At 38.8% G+C, this 20,850-nt stretch overlaps 2 protein-coding genes across 2 annotated transcripts in view; one reads left to right on the top strand and one right to left on the bottom strand.

The window, feature by feature from the left end:
* The window catches only part of coq10b (coenzyme Q10B), a gene marked incomplete at its 3' end in the record, with an annotated part of 14,337 nt that extends 13,040 nt beyond the window's left edge, over nt 1-1,297 (bottom strand). Inside the window, 1 exon segment of the mRNA XM_014026452.1 lies at nt 1,159-1,297. Coding sequence (XP_013881906.1) covers nt 1,159-1,256 — 98 coding nt within the window.
* A 5,156-nt stretch (nt 1,298-6,453) lies between these two features.
* Nucleotides 6,454-20,850, top strand: part of sf3b1 (splicing factor 3b, subunit 1) — a gene marked incomplete in the record, with an annotated part of 21,842 nt that continues 7,445 nt past the window's right edge. Inside the window, 16 exon segments of the mRNA XM_014026447.1 lie at nt 6,454-6,509; nt 7,867-8,039; nt 8,201-8,302; nt 8,417-8,531; nt 10,607-10,686; nt 11,234-11,431; nt 12,972-13,434; nt 14,257-14,378; nt 14,456-14,653; nt 14,738-14,839; nt 16,611-16,790; nt 16,876-16,962; nt 18,384-18,654; nt 19,338-19,483; nt 19,644-19,790; nt 19,982-20,107. Of these exon segments, the coding sequence (XP_013881901.1) occupies nt 6,482-6,509; nt 7,867-8,039; nt 8,201-8,302; nt 8,417-8,531; nt 10,607-10,686; nt 11,234-11,431; nt 12,972-13,434; nt 14,257-14,378; nt 14,456-14,653; nt 14,738-14,839; nt 16,611-16,790; nt 16,876-16,962; nt 18,384-18,654; nt 19,338-19,483; nt 19,644-19,790; nt 19,982-20,107 (2,538 nt within the window).

The following is a 20,850-nucleotide window of genomic DNA, read 5'->3' as shown; positions in this document are numbered from 1 at the left end:
AACTCGTACAGGGCACCAAAATGGCTAGAGCTAGCACTGGATTGGTTAGTTGTATTTGCTCTATTTTTCGAAAAGGTTGGGTTTTATTTTATTACTTTTTTCTTTTACTTTTCACTTTAACTGTTTTCACATTCTCTTTAGCAGCCAAAACTGTTTTTTAAATGAAATGGCAATGCATCATTAAAAACAAATATTTTAAAATATCTCAAAAAATAAAAAATAAACACGACCGACTGATGTTGCTCTTATTTTGAAATGTAACCGGAAGCGTGTCACTTGAAAACAGCCTTTCTTTGAAAACACCTACTCGTCTACAGAGATACCTACTTGGTCTACACTACGCTTTCTTCTTTCTTTTGTTTTGTGTATTTTCACAGCAGTGTTACGGCACGACATACAGACTCAATGTTGTTACTACAGCCGGTTACTTTCCGTGTAACTGTGGGTATGAAAATATTTGTACACATASTGCTGTGTGTACTTTACAAACGGTAATAAAATTATTATTTTAGAGAGAACACATTTCCATATAGACGAGGTCTAAGCTGCAATAAATATACTATGAGAAAATATTAATAATATACATATTTATTATCTGATAATGCCACATTTATCATGGTAGTCAGCATTACACTCACGTCAGATATAATGGTTTTAAATGGGACAGAGGTTCGTTGATTGTTATATTTTTAATGTTTGAGTTTCTATTTAGGATTTTAAGTTTAACAACCTGTAATAGGTTTTTGTTTCAGTTTCAGTAACAACTGTGTCAACAGCAGTAAACGTGTACACAGAAGTTAAAATGTATGTACAGCATAGTATGAAGCATGTATTCATGCAGCATGTACGTAACCCGTTAAAAAATGTGTGTAATGGAGACTCTCTACCCCAATCTTTACACCTAGCTACGCCCCTGTTAACTTTTCAAAAGCGTCAGGATTGTTTTAACATTATCTGTAATCAAACAAAGTCCATAACCGGGTTTATACAGTAAATGTTGTGAATGATTACCACCGGCACATTTAAATACCGCTAAATCAAATGATTTGTCAACAAACGTAACGAAGTAACTTCGGTAAGACTGTGTGTGTTGTTGTTGTCGCCCGATGTGTTTCTGTCCTGCATCCTCCAGAATGACTCCGTATYAAGAATCTTTACCTGACGTTGTTTTTTCTCTGTATTTCCCGGCACGCTGGACTCGGTAACTGCTTCAGATACTCTGCTATTCTCCGCAGGTTCCGACCGCCTCTCGCCATCTTCTCTTCTGACGGTTTCTTCTTTCGCTAGCTGCTACAAGTTCAGCTATGGTATGCGAGTTACTGGCGGATGACGCCACCACACTTCAACGGCGGCGATTGGTCCATCTGCATCCACCGACAGCTTTCATTGGCCAGTCCCGTCGTTCGTCAGCAAGGAGCGCTACGCGCGCGCGCGCGCACGCGCTTAAGAGTCACGAGATGCTGGCTTGGGTTTCGGTGTCCTAACACACAGGTTCACAGTATTTATATAAAACTATAACTGTGACTATATAACACTTTTATGTATTGGCACGGACATTAGGAACAAAATTTTGTCAATCAAAGCTGTTTCTTGTTGCTTTAGTGCCTACGTTCAGGCTTTTCAGCTCAAAAATTCTACAATAAGCTTTATTGTTACATTTAATATTCTGATAAAATTCTGTAATTAAAAAAAAATTAAGCCGAACACTACATTACAGGAGTACACAAATCAGGGCCGGTTCTAGGAATGCATACTTGAGGGGGCAGATGGGGGCTATAGTATACAGTATGTGCGGTCGAAATTCCAAACCTCTAATTTAAATTTTATTTAAAAACAGGTAGATGTCAATAAAAACCGGAGTGCTTCGCCCCAACTCTTGATGCTCTCAGCCAGATAAAGTCCTCCATTTTCTCCTTGCTCCCTAAAAAAATAATAAATAATAATAAACAATATAATATAATATAATATAATATAATATAATATAATATAATATAATATAATATAATATAATATAATATAATATAATATAATATAATATAATATAATATAATACACTGTATGTATATTTAATGTGTGAGATAATTACACCACCATTACATGTCCACAAGTTAAAAGCGATTACTTTACTATTTTTAAAAACGTCATACATAAATATAGAAAAATGATTAAACTTAATTTAGTTTCGATATGTTATTTAACATCTTATTGCAATAAAAAGTCAATCAGCTAGGTTAAAAACAACTTACATTTAAGAAGAATTCTTTTGCCAAAGATGGCGCAATGCATTCTGGGACACCGGCGCAATGCATTCTGGGATACTGTGGGCAGCGGTAATGTGTTTCGACGCAGCCGACAACAACTCGAAAACGTCGGCTGCATTTGTCAACCATTTTCGTAGGCACCGACGAACTGGGACAGCCTACGGCGCGGGAGAGTGACGTCAGTGGCCGACGAATGAGGTCCAAATCGGCTGCAACCCATGAAATGAGATACAGCCWGTCTKTCCTGCACACAGCACGGAGTGGAGGAGGCAGAGATGAGAGACAACTTGTTCATTTATTGGCGGATTTGATTTAAGGGGGCTGGGCATTCGTTTGAGGGGGCACTGCCCCCTCTTGCCCCAGCGTAGACCCGGCCTTGACACAAACTGTAAAACCCAACTATATAACACTGCATCACAGTGTTTTTGTGTTTCTTTCTTTATAACAAGTCCATTTTTCATTTTATTAGAAAAAAATATTAAAATCTTTAACATTAGAATTATGTTGAAATAAAACGGCTACTTTAAGATTTCATTTAAAGCTATTCTGACATTAAAATTTAAATTACACAAACAAAAACCCAGCTCACCTGTTTTTCCCTAAACTTTGGGCTCAGGCCCCCTACCAGAGGTCTTGTAACTTGATGATTATGCACATTATCTTATCTGCACTATTTTGGACTGAAATTTCTGAGATTGYTCCTGTTGAAGCCACTCTTCTAGTTTGGGGGACACAGCACTGAGTGCTCTGATGATCACTGGCACCACTAAGTCCTTGATTCTCAACTATTTCTTCCTTTCCTCATTTAGTCCTTGGTATTTCCGGAGCTTCTTGTGTTCCTTCTTCTTGATGTTGCAGCGTTTGCCTTCATCTGTAGCTTGTTGACCACCATAGTGATGATTAGCTATCCATTGTCAGTCTGTATTTGCAAGTCCAATAATCTTAGACCTGCTGTTCTCCACCACCCTTGGTGGAGTTTGCCTGTGGGACCTCCAGCTTGTAGTAAGCACAGGTATTTCTGTCAATTATTCCAGCCACTTGGTTATGAGGCTGTCTGCATCATACATCCTGCTATTATGTGTTGGACTGTCTCATCTTTGCATGCCTGCATCTTGGTTCCTGGTAGACTCCAAGTTGTATTGCTCTTGTGCTGTCGTGATTAGTGCTTCTGTCTTCCAGTCCTCTCTAGCCACTACAGGATCTACTAATATAAATCATTTCCATTATTCTGCTGGTGGCACCATTAGGGGTTTTATCATTCCATGAGGAATCCTCGTTTCTCATCTTCTACATTTTTTCCTTTAATCATTTTATTTGTAACAAAAAACAAACCATAAAACATGAAATCAAAGTAAAACGAAAGGCAGCAGAAGAAGAATAAATCTTATATCTGCCCCTTTTTTATACTCAAAATATGTTCAAAATAAAAGTAAACTAGAAGCACTCGGAGAGTGCAAATCTCCGCCAAGACCAATTTCCCCCATCCTGTAATGGATTTAATGTGCAAAAGCAGAGATGTAAACACATTTGCCGTATAAGTTCTGACGTAGCGAACATTTAAGCAGGCAGTATGCAAGGGATTTCTTTCCGGAGGAGTCCAATGTGAAAAAAAAAAGAAAGTCAGACTCGTCAACCAACGTTATTCATCGTCAAACTGGTGTCGGAGCTCCTAAGTTTTCATCAGTCACATTTCACCATGTAAAACGTCTGTTTTATCCCCTTGTATGAGTTTGTAATGGTTTGACTCTCTTTATAAAGTGCTTCCTGGCTCCCCTCATCTCCAAACTTTGAGGCCCGGCCAGAAGCTCTGTGTTTACAAGCCTAGTAGTGAAAAACTGTTTTGATTGGTTGTTTCGGAAATGTGGTGTGTTTGAGGAAATGGGAAAAATAGGTTTCATGCTGCAGTCACGCACTCCCTGGTCACAAAATGTTCTCTAAATGCGCACCAAATGTGTAAAAATGCGCACATTATGGCAGAAATTATTCATCATTAAATCTGGTTTTAACATTACTTTTATAAAGTTTGAAGTCTGTGCTGTCGAATCCACTTCAAATGAACACTGAAAGCTCTCTGTTTTTTACAGAAGCCCTGTGAAAGCATCACAGCTTTGCCGATCTCAGAGAATTAAAAGAAAAAAAATCCTGTGTTCGCATCGTGATCCGGAACATCACCAAAATGTAATGGTGTGTTACTTGGGCCAGTAGCCACATGTGGTAAAAATGTTATGACAATCCGTCCACAAGTTTTTGAGTAATATTGTCCACAGACAGAATGACAGACAGACAGGCATACACGACTGAAAACATTACCTCCATGGCGGAGGTAATTACAACAAAATCAAAACAAATGAAAACACACAAAAAACTAAAAACAAAGCTAAATTTAAAACACCAACTCAAAACAACAATTAGCAGTAATTCACTTATGCTTCTCCATATTTCTTCAGAATACTAGATTTTATCATTCTCTTCAATATAAACAAAGATCTGGCATTTTTAACTTCATCTTCCAGACCGTTCCACAAACTTATTCCCTGGATTAAAGTGGATCGCTCCTTAAGGCTCGTACAGAACCAGGGTTTCACAAACATTTCAATTCCCTTAAGATAATAACAGCTCTCTCTTTTAACAAAAATTTGCTTGAATGTTGGAAAGTAAGACACCTTTATGAGCTCTGTACATTAACAGCAAAATATTATAATCGACAAAATCATAGAACTTTAATAATTTCAATTCATAAAACAACATATTCGATGGGTGGCTGTAATTTTTTGCGATAATTCTTAGAGCTCTTTTCTGTAAAATAAAAATAGGTTTTGTGATAGTTTTGCTAGCTTTACCCCATACTTCAATACAGTAAATTAAATGTGGAACATTTATAGCATTATACAACATAAATAGTGCTTTATSGTTGAATAGTTCTCTTACTTTGTACATGACTCCAAAAGATTTGGCTATTTTTGTTTTTTAACCATTTATATGATTTTTCCATGTCAGTTTTTTTATCCATGATGACACCTAGAAACTTCACTTCACTGACTCTATAGATCTCAACATCATCAATGTTAAATGAAACATATACAGTTCTCTTACTGTTACTAAAAATCATTTCATTTGTCTTATCCAAGTTTAATGATAATTTATTTAGTTGAAACCAACTTTGTACTTTCACAAATTCTGTCTGTACCATCTCCAACATTTGTTCTATATCTTTACTGGAACAAAAGAATGTTGTATCATCAGCAAATAGAACACACCTAAAAAGTCCCGACACATTGACCAAATYATTCACATACAAATAAATAACTTAGGTCCTAGAATGGAACCCTGCGGCACGCCACATGAGATGTTACAAAACACAGATATTACATTATTTATTTGTACAAATTGTTTTCTATTTTCCAAATAATTAGATACCCACTGTAATGCAGGTCCTATAATACCATATTTATTTAGCTTTTCAAAAATACTGCGCGGTTAATAGTATCAAACGCTTTTTTAAAATCAACAATTTCTGCTGCCTGAGACATTCATTCATTAGTTTAACACTGGGCCTTTCTTCCTGATGTACTGTAATCTTAGATGTTTCATCCTGTTTGGCTTGGACACTCACTAGTTCTCCTCCGCCTCCCTCATTTTTATAGCCTCAGGATGCTGGAAGTGAGATGATCTTTGACAAAAGCTACTGCCAGACATTAGCTTCCTGTTGTGTCATTAAAACAAGTTCCTCTCCCCTGTTTCAACTGACCAGATCCCCTTCTCACAAAATTTCAAATGTTGAAAATAGATATTTTGTTCTTGAACTAAAGTGCACGTGAAATAACATTAAAAGGTTTGTGAAGTTTACTTACCTGCAATCTGAATCTGTTGGATTATGAGATGTGCAGATAAAATAATTACCCAATGATTGTAAACAGATAAAAACAACTTTACTAGAGCTGTAAATTATCACAAAAAATAAAATAATTTGCATTTTTAACTGTGTCTCTGGGCTCTGTGATACAAAAGTAAGGAACTTTTATTCGCAATATTACYGTAGCATTGTTCCTAGTATGCAATTGTCGAAATAGTTTCAAAATCCAACCATTTACTCTACCTTTTAGCAGCACTTTATATCGCAGAGGTTTTCAATACCAAACAACTGATCTGAAATCAGTTAAAAAGAGACGGAAGTGCGAAACAACCGACATCCGGTTTCAGTCTGAAACAACACCGTCAAAATGGCGAAGATCGCCAAAACGCACGAAGGTAAATTATTAGAGGAATTACATCGGTGTTTTCYGTTTTACATTGTTGCTCATTTGGATGTTTTGGAAAATGTTTAGCTATAATTTCAGAATTAGTAGGACTTCGATTTTTGCGTTAAAAAGCCTTTTTAAAGACGATAAGCATCTGCTACGACGCAACGCGGACCTTACATAATGGCGCTGATTGCTAAGCTAGTTAGCTTGAGCTGGCTATTCATGCATTTCATGAATACACAAGCGACTAAATGAAGGCTTAAAGTTATAGATGCGCTCAAAATTAACCGATATTAATTGTTTGCCCCGCGTTGTAGTGAAATAAACATCATTTGAGTTGGATAATTTCGCACTGTTCAGCCATCTTGACACAAGGCTAATCCATTTAGCGTCGTTCATGCAACGATGCAGCTCAATTCTTTGCTAAAAACGCAGGAGCGTTCCCCCACTACTTACGCTTTCTGAGCTCATCAGGATAATATAATGTGAAATGACTGAAGCTGGTGGGTGTTTAACATTTTAAAGATTGTATAGTGTTTGATTCGACTGGTCGCCTTTTTCTCTTGATGTTTTTTTATATATAACTGAAGTAATCCAAATTCTGGAGAAATTTTTAAATTATACCATATTTTAATTATGTTACCATATTTTATTTATGTTACCAATCTGCTCTTGCTTGGGCGTACTAATTTTTATGCAAACGAATCTGACCCATTTTGTTAGAGTTTTTCAACTGTTGACCTAAAATAACATTATATTTGGAATTTGAGTCACAATATTTTAACTGTTCATGATATAATTTACATTTATTCRCTATATCAATGAACAATTCAGTGATACGGAACCTTTAACAGGATGTCATCGGCCGTATTGGAGCTATGGGAGACTGGGGAAATCCTGTTTGTGAAAGATCTTTGTTCTCTTTAGAAAGTTTAGTCTTCATTTCATTTTTTTTGTATTTTATTTTTTATTATTTTATTTYATTTTTAATGAAATGAATCAATAAATTTATTAAACTTTTTCACATTTTGTGGTTTTCCTGACTGTCTTGAGTAATCATAGAGATCCAGCTGTRTTTCCTATGTACCGGTACTTCCACACTGCCACTTGTTAGAGCAATAAAGTGCTTTAGCTCTGTTGCATTCACTGACTAGGGAGGGGGAAAATGAGTAGTGTAATTTTGGACCAGCTAGTTAAGTCACCAGCTGATTAATTGGTCCATTAATGGTAAGGTTAATGGGGATGGAGGTATTTTACATATTCACTTCTGTTTACAGGTTGTTGGCCTGAGCCACAGATGGTTTGTACTGGGAAGCAGGAATTTTCGAAGCTTTGTATTTCATCTGACCTTTTTCTGTCTGTAGATATTGAGGCCCAGATCCTTGAGATCCAGGGTATGAGGGCCTCCCTGGTAGAAAATGGAGAGCAAGGAGTGGGCGTGGACTCCACTGGTGTTTACGACTTTGAGATCTATGGAGGCAGCGACAGCCGTTTTGCTGGATATGTCACTTCTATTGCTGCTAATGAACAAGAGGATGTAAGTTTTTCTGAATACAAATGCTTTGTAAACTGTAGATCGTCTTCCATCACACTTGTTTTGTGGAGCTTGACTGCTCCTGTGTCTTTGTATTCTGTTGATGAGCTAAGAAAGTCTTGCCAGGTTGGCAAGATTTGACTAGACTTGTGTTTTTTCCACAGGATGATGATGTCGACACATCAACAAGCTTGTTGGGACAAAAGAAACCAGGCTATCATGCACCAGTAGCAATACTTAACGCCATTCCTCAGTCAGATGAGCARGTAAGTCGTTTTCTTTTTGTCACAGGTTGGATCTTTCCTACGTTGACTTTTCTAGAAAAAGGTTTTTGGTGAACAGAACTACAACTAAACCCTTCCTCTGTTTTGGTTTTACAGTACGACCCATTTGCAGAGCATCGCCCACCGAAGATCGCTGAGCGAGAGGATGAATACAAAGGCCGACGCAGACATATGATCATCTCACCCGAACGTCACGACCCTTTTGCAGATGGTAAATCTTTCTACATTTTATGACTTTCCCACTCATCCCATCAATTTTGAGATGCCCCTCCATGACTGTCTTTGGTTTAGTTTTGCTGTGAAACCCTTCGACCACAATGCAATAGATTGCCTCCCAGATTAAATGCCTTCCCTGTGGTCAATCCTTTGTGGTGGAAATTTTTTCTCTCTCTCTCGACGTTTTCCATTTTTGTTACAAATGTCAGAATGGGCTCATTGTATTGTGGGAGAATATTGGTCCTAATGAAAGGGCTCAATCTTTATCTGTGCTGGAAGCCATCGTAGGGTTAACCATCCTGTTGAGTGGGAGAGGTGGTTAGGTGTCTCCTAACAAACATGGGTTGCAGATGGGTTGTGTGTGGGTCGAAGGGTTAGCAATCCCCATGATGGGATACAAAGTCTATGAAAGTATGGGTTAGGTGTCGTACAACTGACGTACTGATGCACTGTGCTTTTCCACACTAGGCACAGTAGCTGTAGATTCTAAGGCAGTCAGTGAAGGAAATGTGCTTGAAGGCTTTAGTTTAATATAGAGGCACAGAGAACTTTTGGATTTCTGTCTCTTATAAGACAGAAAACTTACTGTAACTTATCACCTTCATTATTTGTTTTGTCAGTTTTAAGTTAACTACCTTAAAGTGGTCTGGGGCCTCATGACTGAGCAAGCTAGTTATTTTAATATATGTAGCCAGCTTGCTTGCACATTTGAATAATTTACTCGTTAACAATAACTAAAATTGTTTTCTAAATCTTATTTCATTTTTTTTGTTCCTGAAAAGTAACATCAAAAGCAACTTTGAGCAAGCTACTTTAATTTTTTATAATTTTTTTGTTGTACAATTTGCATTCCTATGTCCCAGAACAATTCCAGGTTTAATAGTCTTGAGTGTTTCAGGGTTTTATTTTTTCAAGCCTGCATGTAGAGAGCTTTTTGTACCTAGTTGTTGTGTAAATATATTTTTATTTTACAGCTCTCTCTGTAAAATAGAAATATGTTGTGAAGAAAAGTTGTGTGCCAAAATACCACAGGCCCATACTAACTGTCCTTAATTTCTCTCCTACAGCAGTACTGCTTTGCCAGTCCTGTACTGCACTCTGTTAAGGGTGCAGCAACTCATCCTGTGTAGGTTATGGGGAACACAGTGCACATGTCAGTTTGGTCAGGGTCCACTGGCTGCTTATTTTGGGGGCTGTGAGGGGAATGAGATGCAGCCCAGCTACTTCAGTCCTCAACCCCAAGGGCCTCTTTCACTTATATCACTTATTATTAACCTACAGCTTGAGATTATATTGCTCATGTCTTCAAATATTTGATCACATGTCTTTASTTTTGTCATTACAAAGAAGTCAGGATCTAAATGTGGGTTAATGAGTAGTGCTGTTGGTTTGGCACAGACATTTTAACTAAAAWTTTTATAGCAGTTATTTATGCTTGCTTTTACATATATGTATTAAGTTAAGGAAGGTCATCTACATTCTAACTTGAAAAAACTTCATTTTTTAATTCTTACAATAAATAATTGGGAATGTGCACTACAGAGTCAGATAAGTTTATTTTTAGTTTTGTGGTTATGTCCAAGAAGATGCATTGTTTTGAGTGCCATAGATCATTGCAACACAGGTGGTATACTGTTGTGTGTGACTTCAAACCCTTTTCCAAAGTGTTACTAATGGTAAAGAGAAATTTTCTAGGCCTCTTTTCTGCCGGTTGAAGTCTGACTGCAGATGGACCCTTGGCACTGAAAGTGTACGTATTCTGAGGAGCACAGCCAGGAGCCCTGCATCAGTGATGGCTATACTTCTTAATCCACACAAAGCACACAACCTCAGCTCTTTTTATTTATCTGCTTGTTTTTCATTAGAATGCTATGACTCTATGTAATAAAAACAACTGCATATATGTATGTATGTAATTCACTAGGACTTTTTGTTAAACAGAACAGCAGGATGAGTAATTTTTTGTTGTTGAAACGACAGGGTTAGATTTGTGCTTGTTGTGTCTGTGATAATTTAGGTTTCTGTTTGCTGATGAATCTCCTCTTTTCTTGTTCGTGCTCTTTCGCGCAGGGGGCAAAACGCCGGACCCCAAGCTTCAGGTCAGGTCTTACGTGGACGTCATGATGGAGCAGAACCTGTCAAAAGAGGAGGTAAGATATTGCAGAGTCTATTTTAATTCTTTAATGATTTGTAAATGTAGTTTTCTACATGGCATTTTATTTTGAAATGTTTGAGGGGTGGATGGTRAATTTCATATACTTGGGTGTATCACACTTTGTTTCTCATGCAGTTTCTTTGTTTTTTCTTTGTTTCTTTGCATTTAAATGGCAAAATCAAAACAAGTATTCTTAGASAATTTCTAAACTCAAGAAGTTTATGTATCAAAAATCATTCTAACTTTTAAAACTCATTGTGGGCTAAGTAAGCTAATTGTGTCAACCATCTGACTGGTAATTGAAGTATGTACAGACGTGGCTGAATTTTATTTTATATAAAGTGACAAATGTCGGCCAGTAATTGATCTACACTGTCTTAGAGGGAACAAAAGTCATTTTCCTCTGGCAGTGAGCCACAGTATGGCACTGCAGATGATCTATAATATTTCCCTTGTTCTTATGTAGCGATGGCACACAGTTTCCTTTTTCTTTGTGCTCAGCCTTTAGTTTGCCACCATAATGATCATGACTTTGTGTGCAGAGGGAGATTCGTCAGCAGTTGGTGGAAAAGGCTAAATCAGGAGACCTAAAAGCTGTCAATGGGGCCGCTGCTGCCCAAGCTGCCGCCCAAGCTGCTGCAAAACGTAAGCGACGTTGGGACCAGACAGCCGACCAAACCCCATCCAATGCCACACCCAAAAAGATGTCCAGCTGGGACCAGGCTGATGCCACTTCTGAGGTGAGCCACTTGTTGAACATAAGTCTTTTTTGGTATTTCAGAACAGTTACTCAGTTTCAGGGTTCCTGTGGGTCCTTAAAAAAATCTACAACGGCATTGAATTCGTCAATCTAAAAACTTAAAGCACCGCCCCAAGGCAAATTTGAAAAATGCCAACAAAGTGGGAGGTGCCAAGAGACAGTGAGGGGCATGGCCTACCCACTGGCGGACCACACAGGAGTTGGCCTTGAGTTTGACACGTTTTAAAGAAATGACTTCGTAAAAAGTAAAGTTTCATGATATACATACAAACTCACATTTAGCTGTTATCAGTGTTGTTTTTGACTGCCATTTTAATTTTAGTCTTAGTCTTTTTAACAAAAATACTTCTTAGTTTTAGTCAGTTTTAGTCATTTCTATATTTAATGGGTTTAGTCGAGTTTTACTCGACAAAAGCTTTAAAAAATTGTTTAGTTTTAGTCTTAAAAAAGACAACATATTGGTCTTTACAAATTCATTTGAGTAATTTGTGTTAACATTTGTGAATTTGCGTTACTCTAAAAATGCCCAAAACAAAAACATTCTCACTTTGTGGCTTTATTTCTCAGAATTTGCTAAAGTGCAATGAACATACACAGTACACATGCCCAATATTATAAGTAATAAGGGGAAACACACACGTTCAACTCAAAGTTGTCCGCCAGGACGATGAAGATGCATCTTATTTATAAAAACGAACATCACGCAGTCCTAAACTTAGTTAGTAGACTATTAAACTTGTGTAAATGAGTGTTTACATGCACCAGGCTTTTATTCAGAACAGAAGCACTGACATGCGCAGTTGCTAATTCCCTCCGGCCAAAAAAAAACAAAAAAAAAAACCACGAGTTTTCTTTTGTCATGAACGTAAACAAACAGTTTTACAATATAAAAATGTTTGTCATAATCATGTCTTGTGATTATTTGACAAGAGTTTTACTTTTAAAATGTAAGTGTATTTAATTTAGTTATAATGTAAATACAATAAAAATTAATCCCAGATTTACAATAATTATCATTTTGATCTGTACAATGGTAATGTGTGACTGGGCCTCGTGCCACTTTATGTTCAATAAATTGGGCCCCGAGGTCAAAAAGGTTAAGAACCCCTGGTTTAGACAGTTCCACTACACTTTCAAAGAAGTTGATTTTGGGGTAAGTTACTCTTTAATTAGCGTTAAAATGTCTTAAATTAAAATTTCAGAGGTCTTAAACATGTTAACACATTCTAAGTAGGATTGTAATTCATCTYGTATTAAAATGATGGGTAAAATTTAGTTTTGAAATCACTGAATGCATCTAGCAGCTAGTTTTTGTGTTAAACATTTGTGTAAAATTGTCGAACTCGTTTTTTTGCCACCCCCCCCCCCCATTTGTGTGAAGTTAAATTTCATTTTAGTTGGCGTTAAAGTGGTTTGAAAGTCTTAAATTGAACTTGCCTTAAGCTGTAGAAATCCTGCAGACTTTTAAATTGCCTTTTTTATTTGAATTGTAAATTTCACTTCCTCCCACCTGTCCTCAGACTCCAGGACACACTCCTGCACACACACCCTCAAACAGCAGATGGGATGAGACCCCTGGTCGCCCTAAAGGCAGTGAGACCCCAGGAGCCACCCCCAGTTTCTGTATGTGGGATCCAACGCCCAGCCACACRCCTGCTGGGGCTGCCACCCCTGGTAGGGACACACCTGGCCACGCCACACCTGGTCACGGTGGAGCCACAGGGAGCGTTCGCAAGAACCGCTGGGACGAAACCCCAAAGACTGAGAGGGAGACTCCGGGACACGGCAGTGGCTGGGCTGAAACCCCACGAACAGACCGAGGAGAGGAGTCTGTGGGCGAAACCCCAACCCCCGGGGCCAGTAAGAGGAAGTCTCGGTGGGATGAAACCCCTGCCAGTCAGATGGGCTCTTCAACCCCCCTGCTGACCCCAGGAAAGACTCCATTAGGAACACCAGCAATGAACATGGCCACACCAACACCTGGTAAACATTCATGCTTTCATCTCTGGTGATTTCAAATATTTTATTTAAAGGGTTCATGCCAGGTCTTTAAAAGACCTAAAATTCAAAAGTCAAAATTTTAGTCCTAAAAAAAGTCTTAAAATGCCCAGATCCACAAGGTCTTAAATTTAAAATTTTCAAGTCTTAATTTTTTTTTACTTTTGATGATTCCTGAGAAGTGTTGGCTGCAAAAATAAACCGAGTAAAGCACCGTAATCACAGGTTGACGTGATCTGTCTTCATGAAGGGCTAAGTTTGTTACTGGTCTTTGTACACGTTAAACTACAAATCCTGTGATAAATGCAGGCTAAAAATGTCACACTTTACTTCCATGTTTTTAACCTCTTTGCCATTAAAACCCCCTGCATACGGCAGCTTGTTCACCTGCCCTAAAACTAAAGAAGTTCAGTCATGTCCACTGCTTGTGCTTTGAACATGGGAAATGAGACTTGGCTGATATCAGTGATTTTTGCACTCAGTTGGAAGTGATCTACAGCAGTCGATATGAAGGTCTCATAGATATGATTGTTTCATTAAAATAATTTAGTGTTCTTTTATTAAAATTAATTATTCTTTAATAGCTAAAATGACAGCAACAAAAGGTTTCTATGTTAAAATTTCTGGGACCATTTCAGTGTTTCTGTTAATGTGTCTGTTTGGTCTTAAATATYACTCCTAATGGTCTTAAAAGGTCTTAAAATTAACTTAGTGAAACCTGCATGAACCCTGTATTAACATGTTGTGATGGTGGAGTTATTATATGCTGCTGGTTCTGGCCTTCATGGAGTTAACTGTTTTCCTCAGGACATCTGATGAGCATGACTCCAGAGCAGCTGCAGGCCTGGAGATGGGAGAGGGAGATTGATGAGAGGAACCGGCCTCTTACAGATGACGAGCTTGACGCCATGTTCCCAGAGGGATACAAGGTTGGTTTGTGTTCTTACAGCTACAACAGCTCGAGTGATAAAGACCCGTACTGACGAGTTAATCTCACTGTCCACAGGTCTTACCACCTCCAGCCGGTTATGTTCCGATCCGTACCCCAGCCCGTAAGCTGTCGGCCACACCCACACCTATTGGAGGCATGACTGGCTTCCACATGCAGGCAGAGGACCGCACCACCAAACAGATGAACGACCAGCCTTCAGGAAATCTTCCCTTTCTTAAACCTGATGACATCCAGTACTTTGACAAACTCTTGGTGAGCAGGAAAGCTGCACAGAGAAAAGAGTTCAGTCAACAGAATTCAGGTGGTTAACTCTGTTTGAATGTGTTTTTCTTTAAGGTTGAGGTGGATGAGGCAACCCTGAGCCCAGAGGAACAGAAGGAAAGGAAGATCATGAAGCTCTTACTAAAGATTAAAAATGGAACACCACCCATGAGAAAGGTTTGCTTTTTGTTCTTCTTGGGCTTTCCTGCAACCTGCATGGCTTAGAAATGTATCTTTTTTTTTTTTTGCAAGATCAACACCCAGCACTGAGCCTGTATGTGGCTACAGCGTGAATATTTGCTTGCTACAGAATCTCCTCCTTGAGAAGCTGCTGCTGTCAGTGGAAGTCATAGTTGACAGTCGTATTCCACTGGGAGCAGCAAACAATTAAGACTCGTTCACAGAGGAAGTACCTCTTTTTTTTTTTTTTTTTTTTTATAAATCAAAGATGTTTTCCTCTTTCTAATTATCTTACAAAATAGTGCTTGTGCTTCCCTTATGTTGGCCTTATGTGTCGTGAAAGACCTGTCCTGAGCCTGGTTCTGCTGGTGGTTTCTTCTAGGGCTGCAACAACGAATCAATAAAATCGATAAAAATTGATTATTAAAAACGTTGGCAACGAATTTCATTATCGATTCATTGTGTTGCGGGTGCCTCGCCATGCTGCGGAGCCGATGACGTCACCCACAAAGCGTTGTCAATGCTGGCTGACCTAAATAAAGTTTAGGAAGAAAGAAAAAAAACTCTACCTGTAAAGATCCACCCTCTCTGACTCGGGTGAAAAGCAGAGACTACGAACTTTAAACCAGTTTTTAAATCATGTTGTTAGGCCAAGTAGAKCCAAACATATGATAAAARGTATATGCTAAATTTATTCTTTTAAAAGATGATCTATTTGATGCTCGCCATGTCGGGAGGAGGAAGTGCGTGCGGGGGAGGGGGGAGACCTAAATCCACCATTTCGTCCTCCTCTCGGGACAAAAGTATAAAACCATTTTGTTTTTCTGACTAAGGTCCAAAGTTATTTGTTGAGCAGCAAAACGGTTCAGGACGAAGGAAAAAAAAGACGCGATCGAGCAGCAGGTCTGCAGGGAGATGGGAGGAGGGAGGTGGGGGGCTGCTTCAGAACCGCTGCTTCAGAACCGCTTTTTCTGGGTCGAACAATGTTTTAGTCAGACAGAACCAACTAGAATGAAGCAAAAAGTAAAGAATTAGAGAAAAAAAAGTTAAATGTAAATAAATTCTAATTATAATAAATTAATAATAGTTTTACATCTAAAAATCTTATTTTATTATTATATTTTCCTCATTCAGCAACCTATTAAATTTCTGTTATGTTTCATGTAGGAGAAATACACATTTTTTTTCAGTCAGTATTTAATACATTTGGCAAAATTGTTAAAATGTATTATGGGCTTCTGTTTTTTAATTCAGGAGATTATAAAAAAATCCTTCATTTTATGGGAAGACMCTCTTGATTCAAGAGAAAACTCCGGTTTTTAAGAAAATGGCTGCTTATTAATTAACTGTTAATCAGTCTAAGATAAATCAACTTCAGATTAATTCATTAATCAATAACTTACATCCTTAAGGAGTTAACTTAATTTATATCTACTCATATTCATGTAATTAAGCATTTTAATGATTTGGCAGATTAATCAAAAAAAATAATCGACAGATTAATCGATTATTAAAATAATCGTTAGTTGCAGCCCTAGTTTCTTCCTGTTTAAAGGGAGTTTTTCCTCCACTGTCACCAGTGTGCTGCTCAGGATGGGAGAGTGACCAAGTGATTCAACACAATCTGCTGGCTTCTTTAGATTAGATGTTTTTTGTGTACAGTGCCCTGAGACAACAGTTGTTGTGATTTGGTGCTTATATAAATGAACTGAATTGAATCGTAACAAAGTCCTAAATGTTGAGTCTGACCCTCCTCTTCCTGTGACAGGCTGCTCTGCGTCAAATCACAGACAAAGCTCGTGAGTTCGGAGCCGGTCCACTCTTCAACCAGATCCTGCCACTGCTCATGTCTCCCACTCTTGAAGACCAGGAGCGCCACCTGCTGGTCAAAGTCATCGACCGTATCCTGTACAAACTGGACGACCTGGTTCGGCCATACGTCCACAAGGTGGGTTGGATGTGGAAGATGTGTGGTTGTTGCTCTAAACTCTCTGCAGGTCACTCTTATCTCAAATCCACCTGTTTCTGTGCAGATTCTGGTGGTGATCGAACCGCTGCTCATTGATGAGGACTATTACGCTCGAGTGGAAGGCAGAGAGATCATCTCCAACTTGGCAAAGGTATTGTGGAACTGTTGTTGATTTGTTGACTCTAACATGACAGGAACTACGGTTTATGCGAACTATTCTCGCCTGTTCAACCTGTCCGTGGTCMGATCAGGGCTAGTTGTTCGCTAGATTGATACCAACAAGAGAGCATGCAGACGAGACGTTCATGGCTCGTCTGTTCTCACCCTGCACCCGCTGGTTACAATCCTTCAACTAACTGTAGCTGTAATGCTGCTTTAATAGCCTATATGCCACGGACATCCGGTCCAGCACGTGATGCCACTCCGATCACTTCCGGTTCACGGTCAACACAGTGTTAGTGAAAGATTTTTTTCACCCGACAACGACTCTTAATGATCTCCACAGTAGAGAATTAGCATATTACATGTACCAACATTAACACAGGAGACGTACAGGTTCAGCCAAGTGGAAAAAAACCACTCCAAAGTGAATTAAAGCCATAAAAACGAAGGAAAGACATTCGTGTTTATGGTTCCAGAATTTAGCCTTTTTCGCTATTCCGTGGCTTCTTGTTCTGTGAATTTTTTACGTAGAGCTGTGACACTTATATTGTTGGAAAGAGCAGAGTCTGAGCTTTAAATCGATGGGCTACTTGTATGGTTTGGATCGTTTTCCCCGACGTTAGTGAACTGAAAACGTAATGATTATCAGGCGGAGGTTCTGCTGCTCTCGGGGGAGGAGTGGGGGGGCGTTCGTCACTCGGCTTTAGTCTATGCTGTAATATATAATCTAACAAGTTTTTACTTTTGCATAAAACTCATGACAAAGTCGCATAAAAACATTTCATACTTTGTATAACACGCACGCGCACACACACCTACCTTTGTACCGGCTGCTGTGTTAGCTTCCTGCTAGTTTCCTGCTAGCTGTCCTTTGGAGGAGGTCTTTCCTCTCTCGGTCTTGGCAGTAAAAGGAGGATAAATGTACATTTCCCTTTTGTAACCTCCGTCTTCTCATTTCTGACGCTGATTCTTGAATATCCTCAGGTTAGAAATGCTGATTTACAAACGCGAGCTTGAGATTTTATAGCAAAGTTTTCCCTGTAATGCTATGATCCWCTGCTGTCACCTCCTCATCAAGAGGAAAATGGATAAAAACAAACTACTCGATCRTAYCTGYTGGTTAGTGAACACAACGGCACACAACAGAACTCACGTTTTATACCAGTAGATCACAGATGCTTTAACTTTTGTGACTTTTCACAGACTAGTACTAGGAGCCAACGCTAAAAACAAAGGCAGTAACCAGGAAGTGGAAGGGAGGAGCGTGGCAAGAATTTTACCGGAAATACGTCATTAATGACAGTGGCATATAGGCTATTGGAGAAACTCTGATTTGTTTAGCAGGGAATGAGCAGAGCATCGTGACACGAATATCTTCAAAGTTTCATTTTATTTTTCTGTGTGTCCCAGGCTGCTGGCTTGGCCACAATGATCTCTACAATGAGACCTGACATCGACAACATGGACGAGTATGTCAGAAACACAACGGCTCGAGCCTTCGCTGTGGTGGCCTCGGCCCTCGGCATTCCCTCCCTCCTGCCCTTCCTCAAAGCTGTGTGCAAAAGCAAGAAGTCGTGGCAAGCGCGACACACAGGCATCAAGATCGTACAGCAGATTGCCATCCTGATGGGCTGCGCTATTCTGCCTCACCTGCGCAGTTTGGTGGAGATTATCGAACACGGTCAGTGGGAGCCTCCTGGTTTTCTGACAAGCCTTTTTGAAGCAACGTCACTTGTAGCGTTTATGTTCAAGTTTGGTCTCAAAGTTTCACACAGACTAAAACAACAAACTAGTCTGGAAAACAGATTCCAAATAACCACCAACCTTTACTAAATGTTAGWTTATTAGATTGAAGTAAAACTTTAAAATGCCAAACGAGGAGCTTCTGTCTTTTCAATAAAGAGAAAACAAGTTAAAACTGAACTTCATCAGAAGCTGCAGTAAAACATGAGCTTTAAAAAGGCTCAAAAAAATCTGGATTAAATCAGAACTGTTTCAAAATGTTTTCTTAAATGTTGTTGGTTACTTGTCATGCTTCTTACAGACAAGTTAAAACAAGGAACCTTTTGTGGAGAGGACAAACTGTCTCCCAGAACTGTGGTTCTTTACAGAAATTCAGATCACAAGAAACAGATTAATAACAAAAACATATTTCTATGGTTAAAACATCCTAAAGAAATTAATTAAATTAAAGTAAAATCATTGGCAACAACTTTGTCAGTCTTTCACTCATCCTACTGACTGACGTGTGGATTCAGAACTGACAGATTAATGCTGTGTGTCAAATGTTTATAAAGTGTTTCCCAGCTGTTCTGCACGGTTTAGCTCAGCAGTAGTTCATAAAACGTGTGTGTGGTTCTGCAGGTCTGGTGGATGAGCAGCAGAAGGTGAGGACCATCAGTGCTCTGGCTATAGCTGCCCTGGCTGAAGCTGCTACACCCTACGGTATCGAGTCCTTCGACTCGGTGCTGAAGCCGCTCTGGAAAGGTATCAGGCAGCACAGAGGAAAGGTGAGTTTTAGTTGGAGAAAATGCAAATTAAAAAAAACAACACCCAGTTCTGAGTCTACACATAGCTGCAAATTGATTATTTCTTGAAGTATTTCCTAGTAGGAGCTGCTGSTATCAGTTGAGGTCCAGTTTTGAACTCATGAGCTCTTGTTGTTACCAGGGTCTGGCTGCTTTCCTCAAAGCTATTGGTTATCTCATCCCACTGATGGATGCTGAGTATGCCAACTATTACACCAGAGAGGTGATGTTGATCCTCATCAGGGAGTTCCAGTCCCCYGACGAGGAGATGAAGAAGATCGTGCTCAAGGTAAACAACACTTACTGACTTCCTGTAAGATTTTTGCAACTCAYTCAGCGGGTCTAGATGTACACAAACACTTAAACCATCAAACAGTTCAGCTGCTTCTCTTCTGCCCTCAGTTTGCCCCTGTCTCTAATCACAAGTGCAGCTGTATAATGTCCTGAAATGATTTGAACAGCACCAGTTTTCTGTTTCAGGTGGTGAAACAGTGCTGTGGAACAGATGGTGTGGAGGCAAACTACATCAAAACGGAGATCCTGCCGCCTTTCTTCAAGCACTTCTGGCAGCACAGGATGGCTCTGGATAGACGTAACTACAGACAGGTCAGCAAACCCTCAGCCCGCTACATATGTTTAACTAATACAAGCAAAGCACTGCTTTAGACATTTCCGCTTCAACATCATAAAAGTATTTTTCAGTTCACCAAAATCTCAATATCCTAAGAACCTTTTCCAGCACATTGTTTGAAATTTGTTGTTCCTAATAAATGATTTAAAAATTCCTCACAGCAACATGTGGCTTGATGGAAATGGATTAAGTATGTAGTKAGAGATTCCTGTATCACACACATTAAATTGTTCTAACATTGAAACTTATGAAATGACTATGGCTGGGTATCGATTCAAATTTCCCGATTCAATTCACTATTCACAACGATTCACGATTCAGTTTGATTGATTTTTATATTGTATATTTTTATATGTAAATAGTAGAAACTAATTCTAACTTGGTGCATTGGTAAAATTATAAACATTAAGGGCAGACTTGTAAACTGGAGTTAAATCTTGAAACAAAACTGTTTCAAGTTTCAAAGGTTTAAACTAAAACAGAATTGACAGAGAAAGTGCTGTTGGATGCATGAGTTTTTTAAGAAAATAAGAATAATTTTCTATCATTAAGAAGTGATGGAATAAAGTTACAGGAGAAGAGGTGGGATAAAATTAGGGGTGTAAGAAAATATTGATACACTGAAATATCGCGATATTTCATTTCCCGATACTGTATCGATATTCTAAAGCCCTGTATCGATTTTTAATTAAGGTTTAAAATGTCAACCTTCTTGCCA

This window comes from Austrofundulus limnaeus, unplaced genomic scaffold (assembly GCF_001266775.1).
Source record: "Austrofundulus limnaeus strain Quisiro unplaced genomic scaffold, Austrofundulus_limnaeus-1.0 Scaffold554, whole genome shotgun sequence".
NCBI classification, from domain to species: Eukaryota; Metazoa; Chordata; class Actinopteri; order Cyprinodontiformes; family Rivulidae; genus Austrofundulus; species Austrofundulus limnaeus.
This window is presented reverse-complemented; position numbering and strand designations above follow the sequence as displayed.